The sequence below is a fragment of the Marmota marmota genome, unplaced genomic scaffold (assembly GCF_001458135.2).
Source record: "Marmota marmota marmota unplaced genomic scaffold, marMar, whole genome shotgun sequence".
NCBI classification, from domain to species: domain Eukaryota; kingdom Metazoa; phylum Chordata; class Mammalia; order Rodentia; family Sciuridae; genus Marmota; species Marmota marmota.
Window position 1 is genome coordinate 62,012,647 of NW_025999968.1, and position 21,797 is coordinate 62,034,443.

General features: G+C 56.9%; 2 protein-coding genes and 1 long non-coding RNA gene across 5 annotated transcripts in view; 2 read left to right on the forward strand and 1 right to left on the reverse strand.

Annotated features, from left to right (window-relative positions):
* The first annotated feature begins 19 nt into the window (after window positions 1-19).
* On the forward strand, window positions 20-12,973 carry Rrp1 (ribosomal RNA processing 1). Of its 3 annotated transcripts, none has more exons than XM_048803759.1 (14): window positions 20-173; window positions 891-973; window positions 1,951-2,008; window positions 3,537-3,622; window positions 5,174-5,235; window positions 7,697-7,826; window positions 7,907-7,971; window positions 8,167-8,312; window positions 9,498-9,574; window positions 10,214-10,311; window positions 10,572-10,591; window positions 11,421-11,546; window positions 11,969-12,181; window positions 12,479-12,973. In XM_048803759.1, exons 1-13 carry the CDS (start codon window positions 41-43, stop codon window positions 12,166-12,168), a joined length of 1,284 nt encoding a protein of 427 aa, XP_048659716.1. In that variant the 5' UTR covers window positions 20-40; the 3' UTR covers window positions 12,169-12,181; window positions 12,479-12,973. The 3 variants fall into 3 exon arrangements, with proteins under 3 accessions (XP_048659716.1, XP_048659715.1, XP_048659717.1); XM_048803758.1 differs by having other exon boundaries at window positions 12,126-12,181; XM_048803760.1 differs by lacking the exon at window positions 11,969-12,181.
* A 6,285-nt stretch (window positions 12,974-19,258) lies between these two features.
* LOC125616986 overlaps window positions 19,259-21,797 on the forward strand; it is a 6,060-nt gene continuing 3,521 nt past the window's right edge. The window contains exon 1 of the long non-coding RNA XR_007347840.1: window positions 19,259-21,380. This is a non-coding gene — a long non-coding RNA (uncharacterized LOC125616986). The remainder of the gene's footprint in view (window positions 21,381-21,797) is intronic.
* LOC107136279 (40S ribosomal protein S13-like) overlaps window positions 19,522-21,797 on the reverse strand; it is a 27,661-nt gene continuing 25,385 nt past the window's right edge. The window contains exon 4 of the mRNA XM_048803767.1: window positions 19,522-19,534. The gene's annotated coding sequence lies outside the window, so the exon portion shown is untranslated. The remainder of the gene's footprint in view (window positions 19,535-21,797) is intronic.

The window sequence follows — 21,797 nt, forward strand, 5'->3', positions numbered from 1 at the left end:
GCGGGACACCGAGGGGCGGCGGCTACTAGACTGGGGCCGCATGGGGCCTTCACGGGGCCGGCGGCGCGTCCCCACCGCTTCGGGCTCCCGCCCCGCCCCGGCCGCCTGGTGTAGTGGGACGGTGACACGAGGCTCCACGGCCACACTCTCCAGGCCCCGTCGGGTCTTCTCCTGTGGGTAACCCCCGGCAGAACGTGCGCTCCTGCTGCTCCAGCCTGCCATGTGCCACGCGGCTCATCCCTATCGGCTTGTGTAGCGGGTGGCGTGTCCACCTTTCCCTTGCCAGCCTCCACGAGGGCCAGCACACGCTTCTTGCTGAACCCTTCATCGTACCGCGGTTCTCCGGGCCTGTCCCACCCCTGCCACAGCTTCAGCACGCCTGTGCATCCTTAGAAATGCAGATTCTAGCGTCTCAGCGCAGATTCAGCGACCTGGCTTTAGGAAGCTCCACAGGGGACTCTGGTCCACACACTGCAGCCTTTGTCAACCTCGTTTGCCCTCCCTAGTGACCGAGTGAATTCTCTTTGAACGTTTGAGGCATAACACAGAGAAGCACAAAACTCCATGTAACACTGGGGAAATGACCACCAGTAAACTCACTTTTAGGGCCACCATCCACTCAGGAAGGGGTTAAATTCTGAATTTTGAATCTCAGGAATTCCAGGGTACCTGGTTTCTGCCTGTTGCGCCTCAATGTTTAGTGAGTACAGGAAGTTACCTGAGGAGGGTCCTACAGGGGCTGAACTGGAAGGATTGCTTGGGGAGGGGACAGACTACTCCAGTTACCTTTATAGCAGATAGGACTTTGGGCTAATCCAAACACTGGGTGACTGGCACTAAGAGGTTGGGGTGGAGGTTCGTTTAGTCTGAATGTCACTGTTCTGGCACAGGTAGTTTCACACATGACGAGCTGCTGAAGGTATGGAAAGGGCTGTTTTACTGCATGTGGATGCAAGACAAACCCCTCCTGCAGGTGAGTGCATGGGCAGGAAGCCCCAGAGTGTGGGAGGACAGGCGGGCATTGAGCATGGCTAGGGATGCTGGGTGAAGTTGTGTGCCCTCAGTGCTGTGTTCTATCTGGCAGGAGGGTAGGGTCTTTGATTAGAGTGGCTCTGGCTTGTACTAAGGACAGGCATGGTTTGCTGAGTCAAGTCCCACTGTGCCACTGACAGTGGCAGTGATGGCCAGGACATGGGTGAAATGTCCCATTGGGTTAAAAATTGAGGGCTGAAATAATGAAGTTCAGGGGATAGAACTAGGTCTTCTGAGGTAAGGATTTCTCCTACTGACCTTTTATTTATTTATTTATTTATTTATTTTTTTTAATACTTATTTATTTTTTAGTTTTCGGTGGACACAACATCTTTATTTTATTTGTATGTGGTGCTGAGGATCAAACCCAGCGCCTTGCGCATGTCAAGCAAGCGCGCTACCGCTTGAGCCACACCCCCAGCCCTCCTACTGACCTTTTAGAACAGTGTTTTTCAAAGTGTTCTTTGCTCTTTAAAGTAACTTGGGTTGAAGGTGCTTATTTAAATGCTGAGTCTTAGCTCATATTCTGTACTTACTAAGCAACCTTCTCTCAGTTGAGGCTATGGGCTCTGCTGTCTTAGCATGGACACTGGGTGATGCCTAACACAGAGGCAGGCAGATAGTTAGTGACTTCTAGGTCTTGGCCTCACCTCCTGCTGATAAGAGGTTCCCTGCTCTCTCTTTCCCCTTTTAACCAGCCCCTTCTTGTGCTTAGCCTTGGGCAGGAGGGTAGTGACTGCCACTGTCTGTGGTGGGGGTTCTTTTTCAGCTGGGGGAAATTACACAACTCAAGTCTACTACGCTGAGACCCACTGCTCCTGGCTGTCTATAATGAGTCAGTGGATCTTTGTGTTGACTTGTTATTTTAAGAACACAGTGCTTCAGGGACTGAGGGTGTGTTTCTTATTTTTTGCACAGGAAGAACTAGGAAGGACAATCTCCCAGCTCATCCATGCTTTTCAGACCACAGAGACACGTGAGTATGCTGCTGTAGTTAAGCCCACATGTAGATGCCAGAGTCACTGAGATTTAAGCCATCAGACACTGAAGTGTGTGGTCTGAAGTCTAGAGTGAGAATAAGCCAGCATCTGGGTGCTTGTCATGTGTGAAACATGGCTCTGAGTACTCAGGCTGCACCATCCACTTACCCAAATAGACTCAAGAGCAAATGAGGCTTGAGGTCCTGCATTTTAAAATTAAAATGAATTGACTGAGTTCTACCTGTTTTTTTGATATTCCTGCAGTGTATTTCTCTAGCTCCTCATTCTGTCCATGATGAGTAGTTCTCATCTTGCCTGCCCATCAGAACCATTTGGGCAGCCTGTGAAAATCCTGACCTCCAGTCCTTGTTCACCCCAGTTCTCGGGGCCCAGCCTGGGCATTAGCATCTTAGGCCTCCCCACACTGCACTGAGGGCAGCCAGCTTTGAGAGTGTCCCTGACGGCAGCTGGAGTGGTACTCCTGATGCTAGTTGCATGCACAGTGGGTTTAATTCCCTTGAGTTGAAGCCACCTACACTAGGGGTGCCCACCTGGCATCTAGGTTTGGGAGACGCTTTCATTGTGTTGAGTAACTGGTGGAGTAGATCCATGCTCCCTGATTGTTTCTTCCTAAGCTCTTGCAGAACAGTTGCTGGGTTCAGCATAGCCCAAGTTGTCCGCCTGGCCTACCTCCCATGATTTAGTAAACCTGCCTGTGCCTGGGTGGTATCACCAGCCCTTTGCTCCTGCAGGGATTTTGTGGTGGGAGATAGTTGCCCTCCTTGTGTCTTAAGTCCAAGGCATGGGCAGGAATGGTCCCTGGGGACCCTCTCCTTGGCTTGCATACAGTGTCTTCTCCCTGTGTCTTCATGGTGTTGTCTGTGCGCGCGCACATATAGGCACCAGTCAAATTAGAATAGGGTCCACACTAGTGACCCTATTTCACCTTAATTTTAGTCTGTGAAGAAGACTCTGTGTCTTTGCCTTCACAGTGACATTCGGAAGTACTGGGGGTTAGGACTTCTGCATGTTAGTTTAGGAGAACGTAGTTCAACCCATAGTGTCCTGTGTCCGACACACTGTTATCATGTATAATGTAGGGTCATGCATTTTGTTGGGTTCATGGATTGAATACTGAGAAGCCTGTGTATGTACAGTTGACACTGCCTTGGTGACACTGTCTTTGGGTGTCAGGAGGTGTGCAGCCTGAGCCAATGTGGCAGCAGAGGAGCTGGGAGGACAAGGCCCGAGGGTTGCTTCTCTTGCCAGCCGCTTTGCTCTCTCCATGTGCCTTTCTTGGAGGATGTGGCTGTGGTTTGAGCTGACCTCTGGTCTCTGTGCCCGAGTTCCCTGTCTGCTCAGCAAACTTATCTAGTGTTACTTTTCTGCTCAACCGGCTGGGACTGAGAAACCCCAGAGGCTGCCCATGGGTGGCTTTCTGAGTGGGGGCTTTCTGTTCTCCCCTGCCCTCCCAGAGTGTCTGTGTCCCTCTGTGACTCAGTGTTGACATGGCTCTTCCCCCAGAGCACCTGTTCCTGCAGACGTTCTGGCAGACCATGAACCGCGAGTGGGCCGGCATCGACAGACTGCGCCTGGACAAGTTCTACATGGTGAGGAGGGGGCAGTCACCCTTCCTGTCCCTGGCTGTGTGCTGAGGACCTTAGGCAGGGTGGCCCTGAGCCCCGTGGGCTGGGAGTATACTGGCTTAGAATTTTGCAGTGTTTGCCCCCATTTGGGAGGTTATTGAGTGGGTGAAGAACTGGATTCTAAAAACCCTGCATAGACTCTGGATTCCGAGAAGGAGCTTGGCCACCTGGTGAGGCCGTGCGGTGGTTTCTGGCAGGGTGACACTGGTGGCACAGTCCCCTCCCTCTTTACCCCCATGTTTCTTCCCATCTGGGTCACTGGTTTGCCTTCAGAAACCAAAGAGCTGGGTGTTGTTGACACGTGTGCTGCTCTGGCCTCCCTCCCCCATGGAACCACAGCTTTGCACTGTGACGTGGGAGTAGTCCCCAGATGAAGGGACCTTGTCATTGTCTTGAAGCCAGTGAACCTAATGGGGATGCCCAGCAGGGCAGTGTCTGGGCCTCGCCTAAGGTAGCTCAGTGGCCAGCTCAGCCTGGGCTGGCCTTCTATCAACAGCACACGCATTGGTTCCTCACAGTGAGACAATGTGCAGAGCTCAGGAGGGCAGGAGGGTGGGCTCTGTGGCGCAGGTGGGCCTGGGCCAGCACTGCCTCTGCAGGACACAGCCGGGTGCCAGGGCACCTGTGTGAAGCCTCCACACTGAGATGCAGTTCTTTCACATGATGAATGCTGTTGTTTTCAAGGCCCATTTCCTGGGTCCTCATGTGACCAAGTTAGCAGCTCAGGGCTGACTCGGAGGCACTGTAGCGAGGCACCTGCCATAGTGTCCCAGGAACAGCATCCCAGCTGCTGGGGTGTGCTGTGCACAAAGGCAGTCTTAGCTTCCTTAGTCACTTTTTACCATGCTCTGGCACCTTATGGGCATCCTAAGGTGGGAGAATGACAAAAATGTTGAGCTGTGAGGGGCAGATGCTGAGCCTGGGCTTCTCTCAGAGCAGAGAGGATGTACCTGTGTCCCTGCTCTCTGTGGGGGTTTGGAGCCTTGGAGGGCTTGGGGAAGAGTGCTTGCCTCAGACCTGGCTTTGCCTCCCTAGCGAGGGAGCTCCACCTCTCACTCCATTCTCGCTTCTGAAGTAGCCGTTAGGTCAGCCCTAGTCTGGGGACCCGACTTAGCTCTGTCTTAGCGTGACATCTCAGCTGTATGCAGAGCTGCGTTCTCTCAGGGTGTGGTGGTGCACGCCTGTAACCCCAGCAGCTGTGGAGGCTGAGGCAGGACGATCACGAGTTCAAAGCCAGCCTCAGTAACAGCGAGGTGCTAAGCAACTCAGTGAGATGCTGTCTAAATAAAATACAAAATAGGGCTGGGGATGTGGCTTAATGGTTGGGTGCCCCTGAATTCAGTCCCCGGTACCAAAAAAAAAAAGATGAGGTGTCCCCCGCACTCATCCCATCAGCTGCTCTCCAGCTGGCCACTTGCTGTAGCCCTCCCTTGGGAGCGCCTGGTGCATGGAGGGCAGGGCCGCAGTGAAGTCTGGCTTGTGTTCCTCTAACGCGAGTTTCCTTCTGTACCAAAGCTCATGCGGATGGTTCTGAATGAGTCCTTGAAGGCCGTGAGAACACGAGGATGGGAAGAAAAGTGAGTCCTCACGCCGAACCTGAGTCCTGGGGCCACTAAGGCTGGGGGAGGGAGTCCGAGTTTCTCGTGTAATTCTTTGTCATAAAGAGGTTCTGGAGTTCGTGTTGAAGGAGGCCCCCAGAGCTAGAAGTTAAAAGTGGTCTAGTGCCCATGGAAGTGCCATTGCTCTGAGCCAGGGCGGTCAGTCCTGAGAGTTAGAATGGAGTCTACTGGGCACACTGGACCGGCAGCTAAAGACGCCCTTTTTTAATAAAAAAAGAGACATGTTCAGCTCTGTTAGTGGTCACTGCTCCCTGTTCTAAATGTGTCCTACCCCTCCCTGCGTCCCACCTTCAGCAGTGGTACCTGGGGTCAGGTAGCCCTTCCTTCCCCACTGTGAGCTATTTTCTCTAGTCTCTGGCTTCCTTGGGCAGCAGTGGGCTTCCGCCCAGGAGTCCTGTGCTCTGCCTGGGTTCAGCTCCAAGTTTTTTAAATTAATAAAAATTACCTGGGCTGGGGATGTGGCTCAAGCGGGAGCGCACTCACCTGGCATGCGTGCGGCCCGGGTTCGATCCTCAGCATCACATACAAAAAAAAGATGTCGTGTCCGCTGATAACTAAAAAATAAATATTAAAAAATTCTCTCTCTCTCTCCCTCTCTCTTAAAAAAAAATTACCTATAATTTTTTGTAAGTATAAATGATACATGCACAATTTAAAGAACTCAGAGAACTACTATGATTTTTTATGTTTCTTTAGGTACTTGGGATTAGACCCAGGGCCTTATACATGCAAAGCATATGCTCTATTGCTGAACTACTTCCCATCCCTGAAAAGTCACTTTCACTTTTTATGGTTGCTTATGAATGCACCTGGAGTGATGGTGTCCGCCTGTGGTCTGTGACTCGGGAGGCTGAGGCTACCCTCACCAATTTAGCAAGACCCTGTCTCACAAAGGCCTGGGGAGGGAGCCTAGTGGCGGAGCATCCCTGAGCTCTGTCTCCAGTATCCAGCGAAACACAGTGCTGCAGGCATCTCTCTGCGGAGCACTTCACGTCTTACTGAGTGTTGGCCTCTGTCCGCCTTCTGCTGCTGCAAGGTTTTGTCTTTATTCTCCTTTTTGAATTTTTTTGGGTGAGTGGGGAGAGTGGATTAGAAGTGTATTTGGAGTTGACTTGTAATTATAAAGTGTGCCCAAAGGAGCTGCTTTAAATCCACGAACCTGCCATTGCCCAGCTGTCAGAGGGCTGTTGGGACAGATGCAGCTGGAGGCCCAGGCTGCCCTAGCTCCTTGTCTTCAGAGTCACACAGTGAACAGGCCCTGGCCCCAGCCCACTTTCTCTCTTCATGAAGGAGATTCAGCAGGAGTTGGACAGTTCACTGAGTGCCTCGAGGTGTGAATTTCTGAGGGTGAGCCTGCACTCAGGCTGTAGCACCAGGTTTTGTGTGATTTTCATCCTTGAATTCCCAGTGAGGACTCTGAGAGCTGGTGGGTCATCCTGAAGGGACCCAGGGCCTCGGGGTGACTTTGTTGTGATTACCTTTTTTTGGTTCACAAGTTAGAAAAGTCGCTCCATCCTTGTGGTAACAGCCACTGGTTGCAGAGGGTATCCTGGGGAGCACTGGTAACCTCTTCCCTGGGCAGGCAGAGTGATGGCTTGGGTCTCGCCACATCCCGTCCCAGTGCCCACAGGCAGACAGGTCTTTGTTTCTAGTGCATGAGGTGTCAGCAGGAGCCCAGCAGTGGCCTCCTGCCATGATGTCTTTCTCTTGGTTAGCACGGGTCTCACCTCCTTTCCTGTGAGTCTGGTGGAGTGTCACTTTTCCTTCCTTAGCCAGTTGTTCTGTGTTGGAATTGCCCAGGGGCTCTGGGCTTTGGGCTCTGCACTATTAGGGGCTCTGCACTGTTAGCGCCCCTGGGGTTTTGGGTGTGTCTAGACTGCTAAAGACTGTTTGCTCCCTGGGGATCTCTGATCTGAGGGTCCAGGGCCTCCCTGAGATCATTAGGCTCACATTTCAGGAAGAGCTACCACTTGCATGTGTTCTCAGCCTGCACTCCATGTGGCAGGGCTGAGAGGCCAGCAGGTGGCTTGCAGCCCACAGCCCTTCCTGGCCTCTGCCTTTCTCTCCACCTCTGCTCTGTCTTGATGCATATTCCTGAGCTGTACCCTGCAGGGACAGCAGAGAGGACCACTTGGCCAAGGTGGCATAGTGTCCTGCCTCAGCCTAGCCTTTCCCACTTGCATCTCGATTGTTGCAGAGGTTGCTGGGTCCACATGCACACTGTTCCGGTGCTGGCCGTGGCCACGACACCCTTGATTGCCACCCTTCTTGCTGCACAGACCACCTGTGGGTGCAGACAGTGATGTGTTCCCGGTGGAGGTGCCCACCTGTGTGCATTCTTGCTGGAGCTTTTAGAGGGGACGGGGCACCAGTGGCGTGTGGCCCTTGTGGCTGCTGCTGTATTTGCCCTCTTACTCAGGCAGGTTGAGCAGCTTCTGGAGCTGCTGATCACCGAGATCCTGCACCCCAGCAGCCAGGCCCCCAACGGAGTGAAGAGCCACTTCATCGAGATCTTCCTGGAGGAGCTGACCAAAGTGGGAGCTAAAGAGGTGAGGCCAGTGTCGGTTGGGTGATGGAGCTCAGTGTGGCGCGTGCCGGGGACTGACCAGCTCCCCTTGCTTTCCCGCAGCTCACCGCAGATCAGAACCTGCGGTTCATTGACCCCTTCTGCAAGATCGCTGCCTGCACTAAGGAGTAAGTGGCAGGTGGCTGGGGCCTGATCCTTCCTCACTTGCTTCTGGGTGAGACTGCCTTTGGGGATTGCTGCCCCTTTTGACTGTGTTTGGGCTCTGGAGGCTGCTGGCCATGGGGTGAGGTGGGAGGCTGCTCGGCCCTGCTTGTGGAGAGCCGAGTCCAGCAGGCTTTCTGGCTTCCGTTTCACCCTCTCAGCTCCCTGGTTTTGCATAACATTGCTCGGGGCATCTTTGAGACCATCGTGGAGCAGGCTCCATTTGCCATTGAGGACCTCATGAATGAAATGGATGCGCAGAACGGGGAGGATGAGGCGTCAGATGGTGACGGTGAATCTCTGGAAGGTGAGTATGAATAGGACCTGCCATCCCATAGACTCTGCAGGTGAGGGTCACAGTATACTAAGGTGGGCTTCTGCCCTCCGGTGGCCTGTCCTGGACTGAGCCTGAGTGGCCTGCTGGGCCCCTGCTTCTGTTCCGGAGCTTCCTGGCAGCACAGTAGCCAGTGACCTTGGAGAGCACCAGGCACATGTCTCTGCTCTCCTTGCTTGCTGTGGCCTCCAGTGCGATCAGCACTGTCCAGCTGCCCAGCTCATCCCGTGCTCCCCACTAATCCCCAGCCCAGCTCCCTGGAGGCCCTGCTGTGCCAGGCTACAGTGCTCCCTGGGGCCTGCCTGCACCCTGTCCACCTGTCACTCAGGCTGCCTGCCCTCCCCGTTTACAGTGCAGCCCCTGCTCTGCCTTATGCTGGGTTACTCCATGTTGGTTCACTCACAATGACAGCCATCAGCTGCTCTGTCGAGCTCCTTATTCCTGGCCCATGTCTCCCACTAGGACCTGGCGCTCTGTCTGTGTCCCTTGCACCTGGGTACCATGCTGGGTGTAGTCCCTGACTTCCTTAGGTGACTTGGGGTGCTCTGGCAGTAGCAGATCTAGCCTGCCTGCTTCCAGTCTTGCTGTAGGGGCTCTGTGTACCACGTGACATGTCCTGTTGGAAGGGCAGGTCACCCATGGCTTAGGACTCGGTGCCCATGCTGGTGAGCCCTTGGCCTTCCTGGGGTCAGCCCACACCCCTCTGTCCCCAGCACATCATCTGGGGACATCTGTGTGCGCCTTCCCTGGCCCCCCTTGCCCTTTCCTGTCATCCTGGAGTCTCCAGGCAGGTCCCTGAATCCTGCTTGTGGTGCACCAGAGCAGCCCACGGCCCTGCCGCTGTCACTCTCCACGTGTGCTGCCCCCACAGCTCTGTTGTCCTGTGCCTGCCTTCTGAAGTGAGCACCAGCAAACCCCTGAGCACCCATCCTGGCACGGGGGCCTTGACTGAAGTGGTCTCCCATTGCCCCTGGTCCAGCCCTCTGGTTGGGTTGGCTGCCCTTTGACCTTGCTGTGGGACTTCACCACCAGCTTTGCTGCCTGAGGTCCGCCGAGGCCCATCTAGGAGACCGCCCAACAGCCACCTGCTGTCCTCCCCGTCCTGTGCCTGCTCTGTTCCCAGGGGCTTTGGATTTCACGAGGTCCTATTCATTTTAGGCTCCATCCGCAGGACTGACCTTGAGAAGGGCAAGGGGACAGGAGACGATGAGGACAGTGCTGGCCCTGTCCTCCAGGTAGGTATCTGGGCCTGGGGATGGTGAGCTTAGCCTTTGCTCTCCTGCTCTGCTGCTGACTCCAGAATGGAGGGTGATAGCTATGGACTTGGAGACTGACCTTCATGGAGGTCAGCTTTGGAGGAAGGACAGACGGCAGGCCTGCTTGCCTGCAAAGGGCAGGGCCATTGAGTGGGATTGGGGTCACGTGTTGGGAGGGTGGGTGCAGAGGCCGGCCCCACAGCAGTCCTTTTGCTATGGACAAGTAGGCAGCCTTCCCAGACCTCCCCTGCTGGGTGGGGAGCTGGCTTCATGAGGGGACACATGCTGAGTGGTTGGCGTTGGGTTGCACTGGGAGCCAAAGCAGTGACCCGAGTTGGAATACAGTGCCTACTGCTGTAAGGTGAAGGAAAATTGGGCACTTTGAGCTAAGAGTAAGATTACTGTCACTTGCTACTTTTGCATCTGGTTGTGGCTGCTGGGAATTTAAGGTTGTGAGTGGGGCTAGCTTTGTAGCCCTCTAAATGTGCCGGGCAGTGCCACTCTGGAGGTACGGAGACCCTGAGCCTATGCTGGTGTGGGCCAGTGGATTGCAGGGTCCACGTGCTGGACTGAGGTCTGCTTGGGAAGGGACTGACCTGGCCTCCCTTTTTGAAACAGTTTGACTACGAGGCTGTTGCTAACAGGCTGTTTGAAGTGGCCAGTCGGCAGAGCACTCCTTCTCAGAACAGGAAGCGCCTCTACAAAGTGATCCAGAAGTGAGTGTCTTTCAGGGCACCTGGCCTGTCCTTCTCCAGCCCTGGAGCTGCCTGTCTTAGCCCCACTGCCTCTGCTGACATTGTGCCCCCGGCACTGTCCCTGAAGCCACTCAGCCAGGCAGAGGACTTCAGAGCTCCCGTAGACAGGTGTCTCACCAAGGGCAGGGTGTCTTGGGCCCCTCAGCAGCTCTGGGTGTGCCCCCAGGACGCAGCTTTGGCAGAACCAAGGCTGTGTGTGACAGTCTGTCTTGCTCTTGCAGGCTGCAGGACCTGGCTGGAGGTGAGGATTGGATTGGCTCCATGTGACCCCATCTTGGAGGCGTTCATCCCTATGGCCCTGTGGTGGTTCCCCGTGCTCCCTCATGGCTTGCGGGGCAGGGCAGGGCAGGGCAGGGCAGGGCAGCAGGCTGAGGGTTTCTGCAGCCCTTGTTCTCTAGTGGTTAGTGATCCTCAGCCCCTGGTGGCTGTGAGACATGGTGCTGGTCCAGGGCTTTGGAGTGGCTGATGGTGGTGCTGCCACTTGGGCAGGGAGCTTCTCCATTCTGCAGCGTGTGGCGTAGGTGACCCAACAGGCCGCTCCTTGGGAGGGTTAGGCAGGATTTCAAAATGTAGCCAGTTGAAGTATTTTACCTGGGTGCTTGCGTGCCCGCCCCTGGGTTCTGACAGCAGTGTTGACTGTCCTGTTCTTCACTTATTTGCCTGTCAGTCCATCCTCTGTCCACGTGGTGGCCTTTCCTTGCTGGCATCAGGGGCTGAAGGCCAGCAGTTTTAGTGAAGTTCATGCAGTGAAGGGCATGAGTCACACACACTGGGTGGGCCTGTGCAGGGCACAGCACCCACAGTGGTACAGAAGGGACCCTTGTGCCCCTCCACGGTACTGCTTGTTTGAGAAGTAGACCGGCCTCGATGTGATCTGAGAAGGGCTTCCCAGGTGCTGCTGTTCTGGGCGGGGACGGGTCAGGCTTCACACTGTCCATCTCAGCTGTGGGGTTGTTGCTCAGTACCTCATGCCTGGCAGTAGAACAGGCCGTGTCTTAAGTGCAGCGCGGGCAGATGTGTGCGGCACATTTCAAGCCACTCTCAGCCTCCTGACTCACCCGGATTCTCAGGCACCTTCCCCGAGGACGACATCCCGGAAAAAACCTACAGGCATCTGCTCGAAGGGAGGCGGGAGCGCAAGATGAGGAGGCGCTCACTGAAGTCAAGGTCAAAGAACAAGAGGAGGAGGACTGGAGGTGACTATTGACGTCCAAGTGGGTCACCTGCTGCCCTGTCCCTTGCCCCCGGTCACCTCTGATGTCTTTTCCTAAGTCTCTTCAGACACAAGTGTCCGCTGGCTTCGAGTTCTGGGACGCCCTGCATGGTCGTGGTCTCAGGGCTTGACCCTGGGACTACTCTCCACCATCCCGCTTCCTTGCCTGAAGCACACTGGCTGTGGGAACTGCCCTGTCCACACCATGGTGCCTTTCTCTGGGCCGCCTACCTCTTTTTTTCCCATGTGCCCCTCCTCTTCCATGTCCTCTGGCAGTCCTTGAGCTTCACAGCTCTTGACCTTGTCAGGGTCATTTTTCCTCCCTGTCCCTCCCTGATGGCCACAGGATTGTGCTGGACAGGGCACCTATGCTAAGGACCGACCTGCATCTGTGCCCTGTGGTAGGCTTGAGTGCCTGCTTGCCCTGGGGCGGGCAGTGCCCTATGCCAGATATGGCGCTGCAGGGAGCTGAAGAACCCTCCCTGCCATCTGGATTGACCTGGCCTGGGCCGCCCACTGCTGTTGAGCCCTTCCGTGTTGTGCCCAGGCCCCACCTGGGCAGTGACTTCCCAGCAGCCTGCCCTCAGCTGGGCCCCAGCACCTGAGCTGAATGCACAGGTGTGCAACTTGAATCAAACTCAGGGCTTGGCAGCCGACCCTGAGCCAGGGTCGTCCCTCCTCTCCCTGCACTGAGCCAGTCCCACCCCCTCCACGCCTTGCTCCAGGTCTGGGCCTCCTGATCCGTCCTCTTGACAACTGGTTTTTCTAGAGATGTGTCTCCAAGCTTGGCCCTCCCTGTCACGAGCATGGGTGACTGTGGAACATGCCATCTGTGCTGATGTGGGTCCCCTGGTGGGCTGTGGCTGCTGTGCCTGCAGGGGATTTGTTTTGGAAGAAGTGTGTTCCCTGTTTCAGCAGGGGAAGGCGAGGAGGAGGCCTCTAGTCCAGACCTGGGCTCAGGGACTGAGAGGAAGAGGAGCCGGAAGAGGGTCAGCCCCAGCGTTGCACGTGCAGAGTTTGGTGGCCAGAGCGGGGTCCAGAAGAGGAGGAAGCCGAGGCAGGGAGGAAGAAGAGGCCGTCGCTGAAGAGCAGGAAATGATGTGGCCAGGCCAGGATGGGTGGCCGCTGAGCTTGCTGTGGCTTTCCTTGTCTGCAGCTGAGGTGGCTGAGGGGCAGGAGCCTGGCCCGGTCCCATGGCCTCTGAGTGCCCACGACTCCTGAACCGTGGGCACTCAGGGAAGAAGCAGGGGGTGGGGAGAGTGGGGGCCCTTCATTTTGTGCCAGCCTCAGAAAATGCACCTGTGTGTGGTGGCCTTGAGCCAAAGTTCAGACTTTGGGGACTCGGAGCGCCTGTCTCAGCCTGGCCTGCACCACTGGGGTCCATGAAATAAAACACTGTACAGTCCTTTCCACAGCTCTGCTCCTTCTGGGGCATCAGGGTAGACACTGAAGCAACAGGTGGGGCTCCATAGCACTGTTTGCATTTTGTACCCATTTTTGTGGGGAAACAGCCTACCAGTTCTCAGAACCTGGTGAGAGCTGCCAGAGTGTTGGCAGTGCCCAGCTGGACAGGGCTCCAAGGCTCCGCCCCGGCACTCGCCAGCCTCACCGGGAGCCGGGGTTTCATGCAGCTCTTGTTGATTGGCATATCCACGGCAGGAAAATCTGGCTCCTGGCATTCTGGTGGGCCTGGAGACCACAGCTGTGGCAGGAGGCCTGGGCATGCCACACGTGTCCCCACCTGGGCACTCAGCCCCCTTCTGTCCTGCCCAGTGGGTTCCTGGGGCTGGGGTCGGCTGGGAAGCAAGTTGGAGGCTATGGGGAGGGCAAAGCCATCTGTCACCTCCTACCCCATGGGTGGAGGGGTGCCTTAATGTAGGGGAGAGGTGTTTAAGACTTGGCCTGCTTGGTTGTGGGCTGCAGGATGAACGCTGCAGGGAAGGTATCGGGGGAGCCAACTGCTGGGGCTAGAGGCAGTGTGCCCACTTGCTCAGGGACAGGGTTTTTTGTTGTTTTTAAACTAAAGGCCTGAGAGCCCCACAGCATGGTGGGTCATCTGCCAAGAGTCTGCTGAATTCAATGTTTACCTCATCCAGAAGCCCTTCCACAGGCAAGACTGGGCGTCCGAGCAGAGCCTGGGTGCCAGGGCCTGGCGGCATGTGAAGTAAACCATTGCATCTGCACCTGGCACCTGCCCGTCTCCCTGCTCATGGAGGGTGCCTGGCTGACACCCAGGGTTTCTCTGTTCTTTTGTGCTCTCCCGCCAACTCCCTTACTTGTAGGTGTTCCTGGAGCCAAGGTTGCCCTGCCCCTGGCTTTACGGTTCCCTTCCTGCTGGGTGCCCTCACCCCACTTGGTAGCCACCCCACTTGCCCCTTTTGACTCCTATGTGTGTTGCCCCACTGCATGAACCCAGTAATCCCCGTGGGCTCTGGTGTCCATGTGAAGACCCTCCTCACCCAGGCTGGTGGCTGAGAACCCCCCAGCACAGCCTGCTCCCCTTGGCCCTGTCTACAGACCTGTACGCAAATGTGTGGGCAGTGTGGGGGTACCTGGCCATCAGGTCTCCTGGGTACTCTCTTGCCCTGTGCCTCTGCTGGGTCAGGGCTCCCCACAGCATTTGAAGCCCATAAGAACATGTAAGAAACAGTTCGTGGGGCCTCTAGTCTCAGTGACCTTGCCCATTAGGGAAACAGCATTTCCCACAGTTCCTTTGTCCTCGGCAGCTTGCACACCTGTCTGCATGCACATGTGGTAGGGGCCCAGCTACAGGGTGCACACACCAGAGGGTGACTGTGGGGACTGTCCTACAAGTGCAGCTGGTGGGCAGAGGTGCTCTGTGGTGGGTGTGGTGAGGGCCTGCCAGGGCCCCCTAGCCTCTCATTTATTTTTTACCATTCTCATTCCCATGTGGGGATAGAGCCCAGGAGTGCTTAACCACTGAGTCACATCCCAGCCCTTTCTATGCTTTATTTACAGGCGTGGATCCTCCTGTCTCAGCCTCCCAAGCCTCTATGGTTATCTGTGGTCCTTTTAAGACTGGTTCCCCATCTTAAAAAATGTTGAGCTGTAATTCAGCCCAGCACTCGGCCTCTGCAGCCCGTCTTGGAGCAATTTATCACCTCAAAAATAACCTCCAGTGCCATGCCCACTTGTCCTCCAGCAGACGGGGCAGAAAGCCTGGGTGGGCCCTGCTGCAGAAGGCCCTGCCGAGGCAGAGATGGGTTGTAGGTCACAGGGCTGGGACGTTCACTTAGGCTTCCTTGAGTAACTAAATGGTGAGGACATTCTGTGGCTCAGGGACTTGCGGACTTAAAGGAGCAAGCACGCCGTTGCGCTGCCACACTGTTCAGATGTGACATTCTGGGAGGCCGAGCAGTAGCTCCAGGGCTATAAGGCTAGCAGGGCCATCTCGGGGCCATCTCAGGGACACCGTGTCCCTCCAGTACATGTTGGTGCAAACAGACAAGGAGCCCAGCTGCAGCCTGATGACTGGAAGCTGCAAAGGGTGGCTCAGGGCAGTCCAGGCCACCAGAGTGACTCCATTCCACGGCTGGTTCTGGTGGAGAATGACAGTTTTGGCTCACAAGCCGTTGCCTTGGCTAGGACGGTCTCTGCACTGTTCTTCCATAGTGGCAGTTGTGACGGCAACTCCCCCATTTTAGCCTCCTGTTGGGATGCTGAGGCTTCTGATTCCCAGTGAGGTTAGGCGCTGGTGAGGTGGGCATGGGGCAGAGGGCAGGAATGAAGAGCCCTGGTGCTGGGGCACATCCTGGAGAGTGGCCCAGCCAGGGTGGACTTGAGCCCACCCCCAGCTGTAGGATGGTGAGTGGAGTTAGGACAGTCCTGCAAGGTAGTGGGACTGGAACACTGACCAGTTCTTGGGAGCCCCCACCTTTGCTTATACTGCTTCATAGACACAGTCTGGCAGGAGGGGACTGTCCCTCCCTGCTGGCTTAGAAGGTCCCAAGATGAGAACCAGACAACAGTTGGGACCCACAGGCCAGACCCATGCCACGGCCCTGGCAGGTTGGATGAGAAGGAGGCCCTGCCACTGTTATGTGGCCCTGCCACTTATGTGGCCCCACAAGAGAAAGGGCCCAGAGTGGGGTCCATGTGCACTGGCCCCCACTGCAGGGTGAGGACCCCTGGTGGAGGTCCCATGGGCATGCTTCCCCAGTGGGCTTTTCTACTGGGGAGAGAAAGGTCACCACAGAACCCAGGGGCACTGGCTTGGAGTTAATTCTGAAAGGCGTTGCTGAGGACAGGCTGGTTGCCTTCTGAACTGGACCTGGCGGGAAGAAGCAGTGACACCCGTGCCCATCTCTCCCCACAGCCGCTGCCATTAGGGGTTTTGAGATGTCCCTCAGGTGCCATATGGTGGCCACCAGGCTGTTAGCTGGCATCTCTCTTTGATGGGCGCCCTGCATCCCCTGGAGTTCACTGTGCAGACAGCTCTGCACCCATGTGGGTGTTTGCGCACACCTACCCATTGACACCTGTCACCCGCGCACTCACCACTCACCCACCTGCCCTCCTGCCTCCTGGTGTCTCTTCCATGCACCCACCCACCTGCCTGCCACTTGTCTCTATCCAGGCGTGGCCCTCCTGCCCACACCTACCTGCCATCTCTCTCTCGCGATAGCATCTACTAACCTATGACCTTAGGGAACACAAGTGAAAAACCACGGTTAATTCTGTCTGTGAAGTAGCCCATCCCCTGTGGGTGTCGTGTCTCTATGGTGGCATCCCCCACAGGGGCACCTCTCTCTGCAAGGCATCTCCCAATGGTGTCACCTCACCCCCGGTGACATCCCCACATGGACATGCCCACAGAGCCCCTATGTTGACATGGAGTCTGCCTCACTGGGGGCAAGGAGAGCAGGCACCTGGCTGGGCTCTGGGGAGGTGGGCCCAGTTTCTCTGGCCCTGCCCCAGGATGTTGCCACGCCCCTGCTCACACGGGCTTGTCCCCTCCTGCCTGGGACCTGCACAGGCACCGTGCCAGCGTCTGCCTCTGGGGGTGCCCCTGGCCCTGGAGTGGGTTCTGGAGAATAGGCTGCTGGGGCGTCTCCAGTCCCTCTGGGGGCTCCTTGTGGTCTCCAGGGAACGGGCTTCCGGGGCAGAAGCTTTTCTCCCAGTGCTCCTGGCTTCCACCAACCGGAGTCCTGCCTTGCTGAACATGACCTCCGCTCTGCTCTGCCAGGGGCTGCGTTTCTGCACATCTCCCTGCCTGGGGATGGAAGTCACAGGGTCAAGGGGATGGTTCCCACGGTGCTTGTGGGTCTCCTGCCTCCAGGTCTAGTCTGGGCTGGACACAGGCATTGGCTTTTTTAAGTCTTATAGGTTAATTATTAAATTCTGTCTTGATACAAATTAAAGATATGCCTGGATTTGGGGAGTCGGGCATTATCATAATTTAGCGTAAAAGCCCCGACTCCGGCTGCTTCAACAGGAAAGGCTGCTGGCCCCATGTGAGGTCACAGCACTGCAGGCCTGCGCCCCTTCCAAGCCCACAGCTGCCGGGCTCACCCACTGGGGAGTGACTGCACCCCCGCCACCGTCCCACCACTGACTGGTGTGCTTGGGCCACATGTGGCACTGATCCCACAGGGGCTGGTCACAGGAGGAGGCCACACCCAAGAGCCTGCTGCGCTCTGATGCCAGGCACCTCAGGAGCAGGACATGGGGGCCTTGGGGAGGTGGTGGTGGCCTGTCTTCTCCAGGCTCCACCAGGTGGCAGAGAGGCAGGAGGCTGCACCTTTTCCTAGGGCCAGACTCCTGCTGCAGGTGGATGCCCCCCTGGCCTGGCTGTCTTCCTCTGTGCGAACGACTTCCTGGGTTGACCTGCCCCTTCCTCCCTGGGACAGGAAGAGCTGCGCGGAGAGGACAGCAGGCAGGCACTCCGAGGTGGCTAGCAGCTAGGTTTCCTCTTGAAAGAATCCCCCTGGGGAAAGTTCTGCTCAGACCAGGGCATTTCTCTGGACGAAGGTGCGGAACAAGCTGCTCCTGGGCCTTGCGCCTGCACATATGTCCCCAGTGGCAGCTCCTCCGCAGCAGCTGGGCACTCTCTCGGACTGCACAGAGCTCCTCTGGGAAGGAGGAGGCCTGAACCGGTGGGGGGGTGGGGAGCAGGAGCGGTGTTTAACGGGGGGCCGGATGTTCGGCGCCTGGGGTTTGGTGGCTGTGGCTGGTGTGTCACAGAGGTGTCTGTGTGCTGGTACTAGCTCAGTGGTGGAGCACTTGCCACAAAGCAGAAGGCCAGTCACCTTCCTGACCTTGAGGTCGTTGAGAGGCAGGAGAAGTGTGAAGGACCCACGTGTTCCCAAGTTGAAGTTGGTGGTGGTACCTGGTGGGTTACTGTATGATTCTTTTTTTTTTTTTTAAGTTGTAGATGGACACATCTTTATTTATTGATTTCTTTTTATATGATGCTGAACTGGATGCTTCATGCATGCGCGGCAAGGGCTCTACCACTGAGCTACAGCCCCAGCCCTGTGTGATTCTTTTTTATCTATGTTTGGAATGTTACATATTTTTCTACAAAAAAGCTGGATGTGGTGGAGCAGGCCTATAATCCCAGTGACTCAGGAGGCAGGAGGTCAAGTTCAAGGCCAGCCTGGGAAATTTAGGGAAAACATCTCAAAATAAAAAATAAAAAGCACTGAGGATGTGGCTCAGTGACAGAGCACCCCTGGGTTCAGTCTTCTGTACTGGGGGGGAAAATGCAAAAGAAAAGCAAAAGCAGAAGTATTAGGCCGGTCACAGTGGCACACGCCTGTAATCCCAGTGGCTTGGGAGGCTGAGGTGGGAGGATCACGAATTCTAAGCCAGCCTCAGCAACTTAATGGGCGCTGAGCAACTCTCGGACACTGTCTCTAAATTAAAAAGGGCTGGGGGTGTGGCTCAGTGGTTAAGTGTCCCTGGGTTCAATCCCCAGTACCAAAAAAAAAAAAAAGTCATTTTAGGAAACACAATTTTCACAGTTTCCCCTCTGTTGTTGGCTTTTAGGATTTTAGAAATGGGCTGTTTGAAAAGCCAAGCATTCCTGGGAGGAGGGAGTCCATTAGTGGGTTGGTGAATCTGTTGTCCTGTTCCTGTTTATCTAGAAGCAGTGCTTTCCTTCCACTTCTTGTTTGGGTCCCTGCTCTGCACTCTTCAGGTCTGTGCCCAGGATGGGTGGCTGTGTCCCATGGGGACGCTGTAGGCTGTCTGGGAACCACCAACTTGCTTGTGTGTTTTTACATCATCTGCGTCTTAGAAAACTCTCCCAGCCAACTGGCCCCAGGAGATGCCCTGCCTGTGTTTTCCCAGCAGGCTCTTTGAGGGAAACGCACCTTCTCGGAGAACACGCCTGCTCCAGACACACCAGCGGGCAGGTGTCCACCTGGCCAGCAGTGGTCCCCCACACAGGGTCACTTCACAAAGGCCAGAGGTGGGAGGACACGGGCAAGTTCCCCAGCCCTGACTCACACCATCCTAGGCACCCTGAAGTTGGTGCTATGGCCTGTGACACTGCCCCTCCTGGTGGTGTAGTGCTCCCCCCCACGGGCGTCCTGAGCCAGGAAGCAGGCATTCCAGGAGAAAGGGGGGTCTGCCATCTTCAGCTCCCGGCTGCTGCTCTCTGAGGATCCGGAAGGAGCCAGCGTCCTTGCCACCATCCAGGTCGGCGGGGCGTCCTGTGGGAAATGGGCTCTGCTGGATCAGGCAGAGGGGCCATGACTGTCTTCGCAGACAGGCCCTCTCCCTTGGTCTGCAGCTCTCCCCAGAGCTGGTCCTGATAGGCCCCTGGGGCAGGTGGGAGATTTCTCTGACTGTGGGTGAAGGTCGGCTTTCTGGAATGGCCAGGGCCCTCCATCTTCCTACTATCTAAATTGGGATGCTACAGCCCCTAGGGGGTGGCATGTGCCCTTGTGGGCCCCAGTGGGTCCACCCGCCATCGTGATGCGCTCAGCTTGCTCCACGACGCTCCTTCACGTTTCCCACTGTGGTGCTTGGGGACCTTCAGAAAAGTGCAAATACCACATGGTTGTCCAGGGCTCCGTTGTACCCAGAGCCCCCGTTCTCCAGGACCTGAGAGCTAGCAGGCTGTGTGTTGGAGGCTGTGGGCAGGAGGCCCTGGGGCTTCTTGCGACTCTGCTGGATTGCCCAGGAGATGCCCTGGGTGGCGGGGTGGGGGCTGCAGTCCCCAGCACAGCCCCTGATGCGTGCAGCAGCCTGCGCCAGATGCTCGCTCTGCTGTGCCGCCTGAGGGTCCCAGGCGAGCCGAGTTAGGAGAAGTGCCCCCCCTCGGCCTCAAGAACTATGGCTTCCATGTGAAAATGCAGGTGTGGCAGAGGGGGCCTTTCACCAGAAGCTAGGGTAAGGGAAGGACAGGATGGGCTGGCAGGGCTGGCTGTGGGCCTGGGGGTGGCAGGGCTGGCTGTGGGCCTGGGGCACCACCTGCTCACAGGCTCTCCCCACCCTGTTCCAACCATCACCTGCCCCTTTCCTCCCTCGTTCACCTACCGCCTCTGGTCTGAGCCCCAGCCACAGAGCTCATGGGACCCCGCCACGGCTCTCTCCATGGGCCGGGACCCCAGAGCTCTGCCCAGCCTGATTCAGCCTCTCTGGGCTCCAGCATCCCCAGAGGTAGTGAAGGCACTGCAAACCCCATGGGTACAGACCTGTGTCCCCCATCCATTTCCTCAGGCACAGCAGCACAAGGGCCAGACCGCAGCCTGAGATGGTGTTCAGCTCTTAAATAACCACACAGACCTAACACCACTGAAGATAGCGTCAAAACCGTGTCCCCTGCCCAGGTAAGCCCCAGGGTGGCCCACCCAGAGGAGCTCACGGTGCGGGGCTCAGGACCTGGTGGGCAGCACAGGAAGCCACGGGCCGTGTCGGTTTCTACATGTCTGTGGAGAGTGGCAGGACCTACCTCCTGGTTGAGGATTTGATAAGTGGACACGGTGAGGCACTGGCAGTGTGTCTGGCCCCGAGCGGCTGCGGGCAGGCTGCGGCTGGGGGTCCTACCTTTTCTCCATCTGCTTCCTGGAGTGGAAGCCACCCTGCCACCTAGAGAGCTGGACATGGAGCCGGAGGACCTGGTGGGTCCTGAGCCTGTGGGAGCCCGCAGGGGAGAGGGCCCTTCTTTCTCTGGGGACGGTGGGTGCGGGGAGGGGGAGAGCCAGCTTCCTGGGGGAGCAGTTTGTCTAGGGGGAGGCCTGCTTTTGGAGAACACATCGTCACCTAAGGAAGGGGGCAGAGCTTCCGCCAGCCCCCGGGAGAAGGAGCCATCAGCAAACCCTTCAGCTAATTGTCTTCAGCGGTCTCTTGAAATCTAACGGCTGTTACAACAGTAATTTGTGCCTCTTAAATAGTCAACTATAAATAGTGGGACAAACCGAGCGGGAAGCAGGAAGAACAGGGAAGGTGCTCGGAATAGCAATTAACCTAGAAAGCGAGTCGAGTTGACGTTGAGCGGTTGCTGCTGAAGAAGAAGGAAAGGGTGAGACCCCCGGGTGCCTCTGCTCCTGCCCCTGCAGGACCCTCCGTGTCCCCCTGGCGGTCACAGCCAGGCCAACGTGGTGGGCACAGAGCGCCTTGAGCCCTCAAGACTTTCCACCTGGCTGGCCACGGGGCCCGGCCTGGCAGTGGGGAGCGTGGTCCTGGCCCTGGAGCTCTGTGGTCACCATGTGGCCTTGTGCCCAACACCAAACAGTAGCAACTCAGGGACAGCCACGCAGGAGGGGACACCCCGATGCAAGCTGAGGCGTCCTCCCCGGCCTCCACCTGTGCTGCTCACTGGCTAGCTTGTGCTTTCATTCACGAGGTACCCACCTGCCCCTACGAGCGAGGCCCTGTCCTGGGAGGCCACACCCCAGGGAGGTGACTGTCCGCTTGAGGATGGGTGCTGTGGTTCGTGGGCAGGGTGACTCTGCAGGTGTGGCCAGAGCAGTGCTGCCAGCAGCAGGTTCATGGGGCGCCGGGTTCCCGGAGGCCATCAGCGCAGCCCACCCAGAGGGAGCCCCATCCCTGAGTGCCGCGGGTGGGCAGGAGGGTGGCTCCCAGCCCCTCCCGGCACCCTGCTACCTGGGAGGAGCACCCACCCCACCTCCTGCCCCCAGCAGGAGAGAGGGAGGGCTGGAGAACTGGAGGGCTGGCCCCAGGCATCTTCCCGAGCCTCCAGAACACTCCTGACTGAGCCAGGGCCAGGTCGTGGGCTCGCCCGGCTGCTGGGGCTCCCACT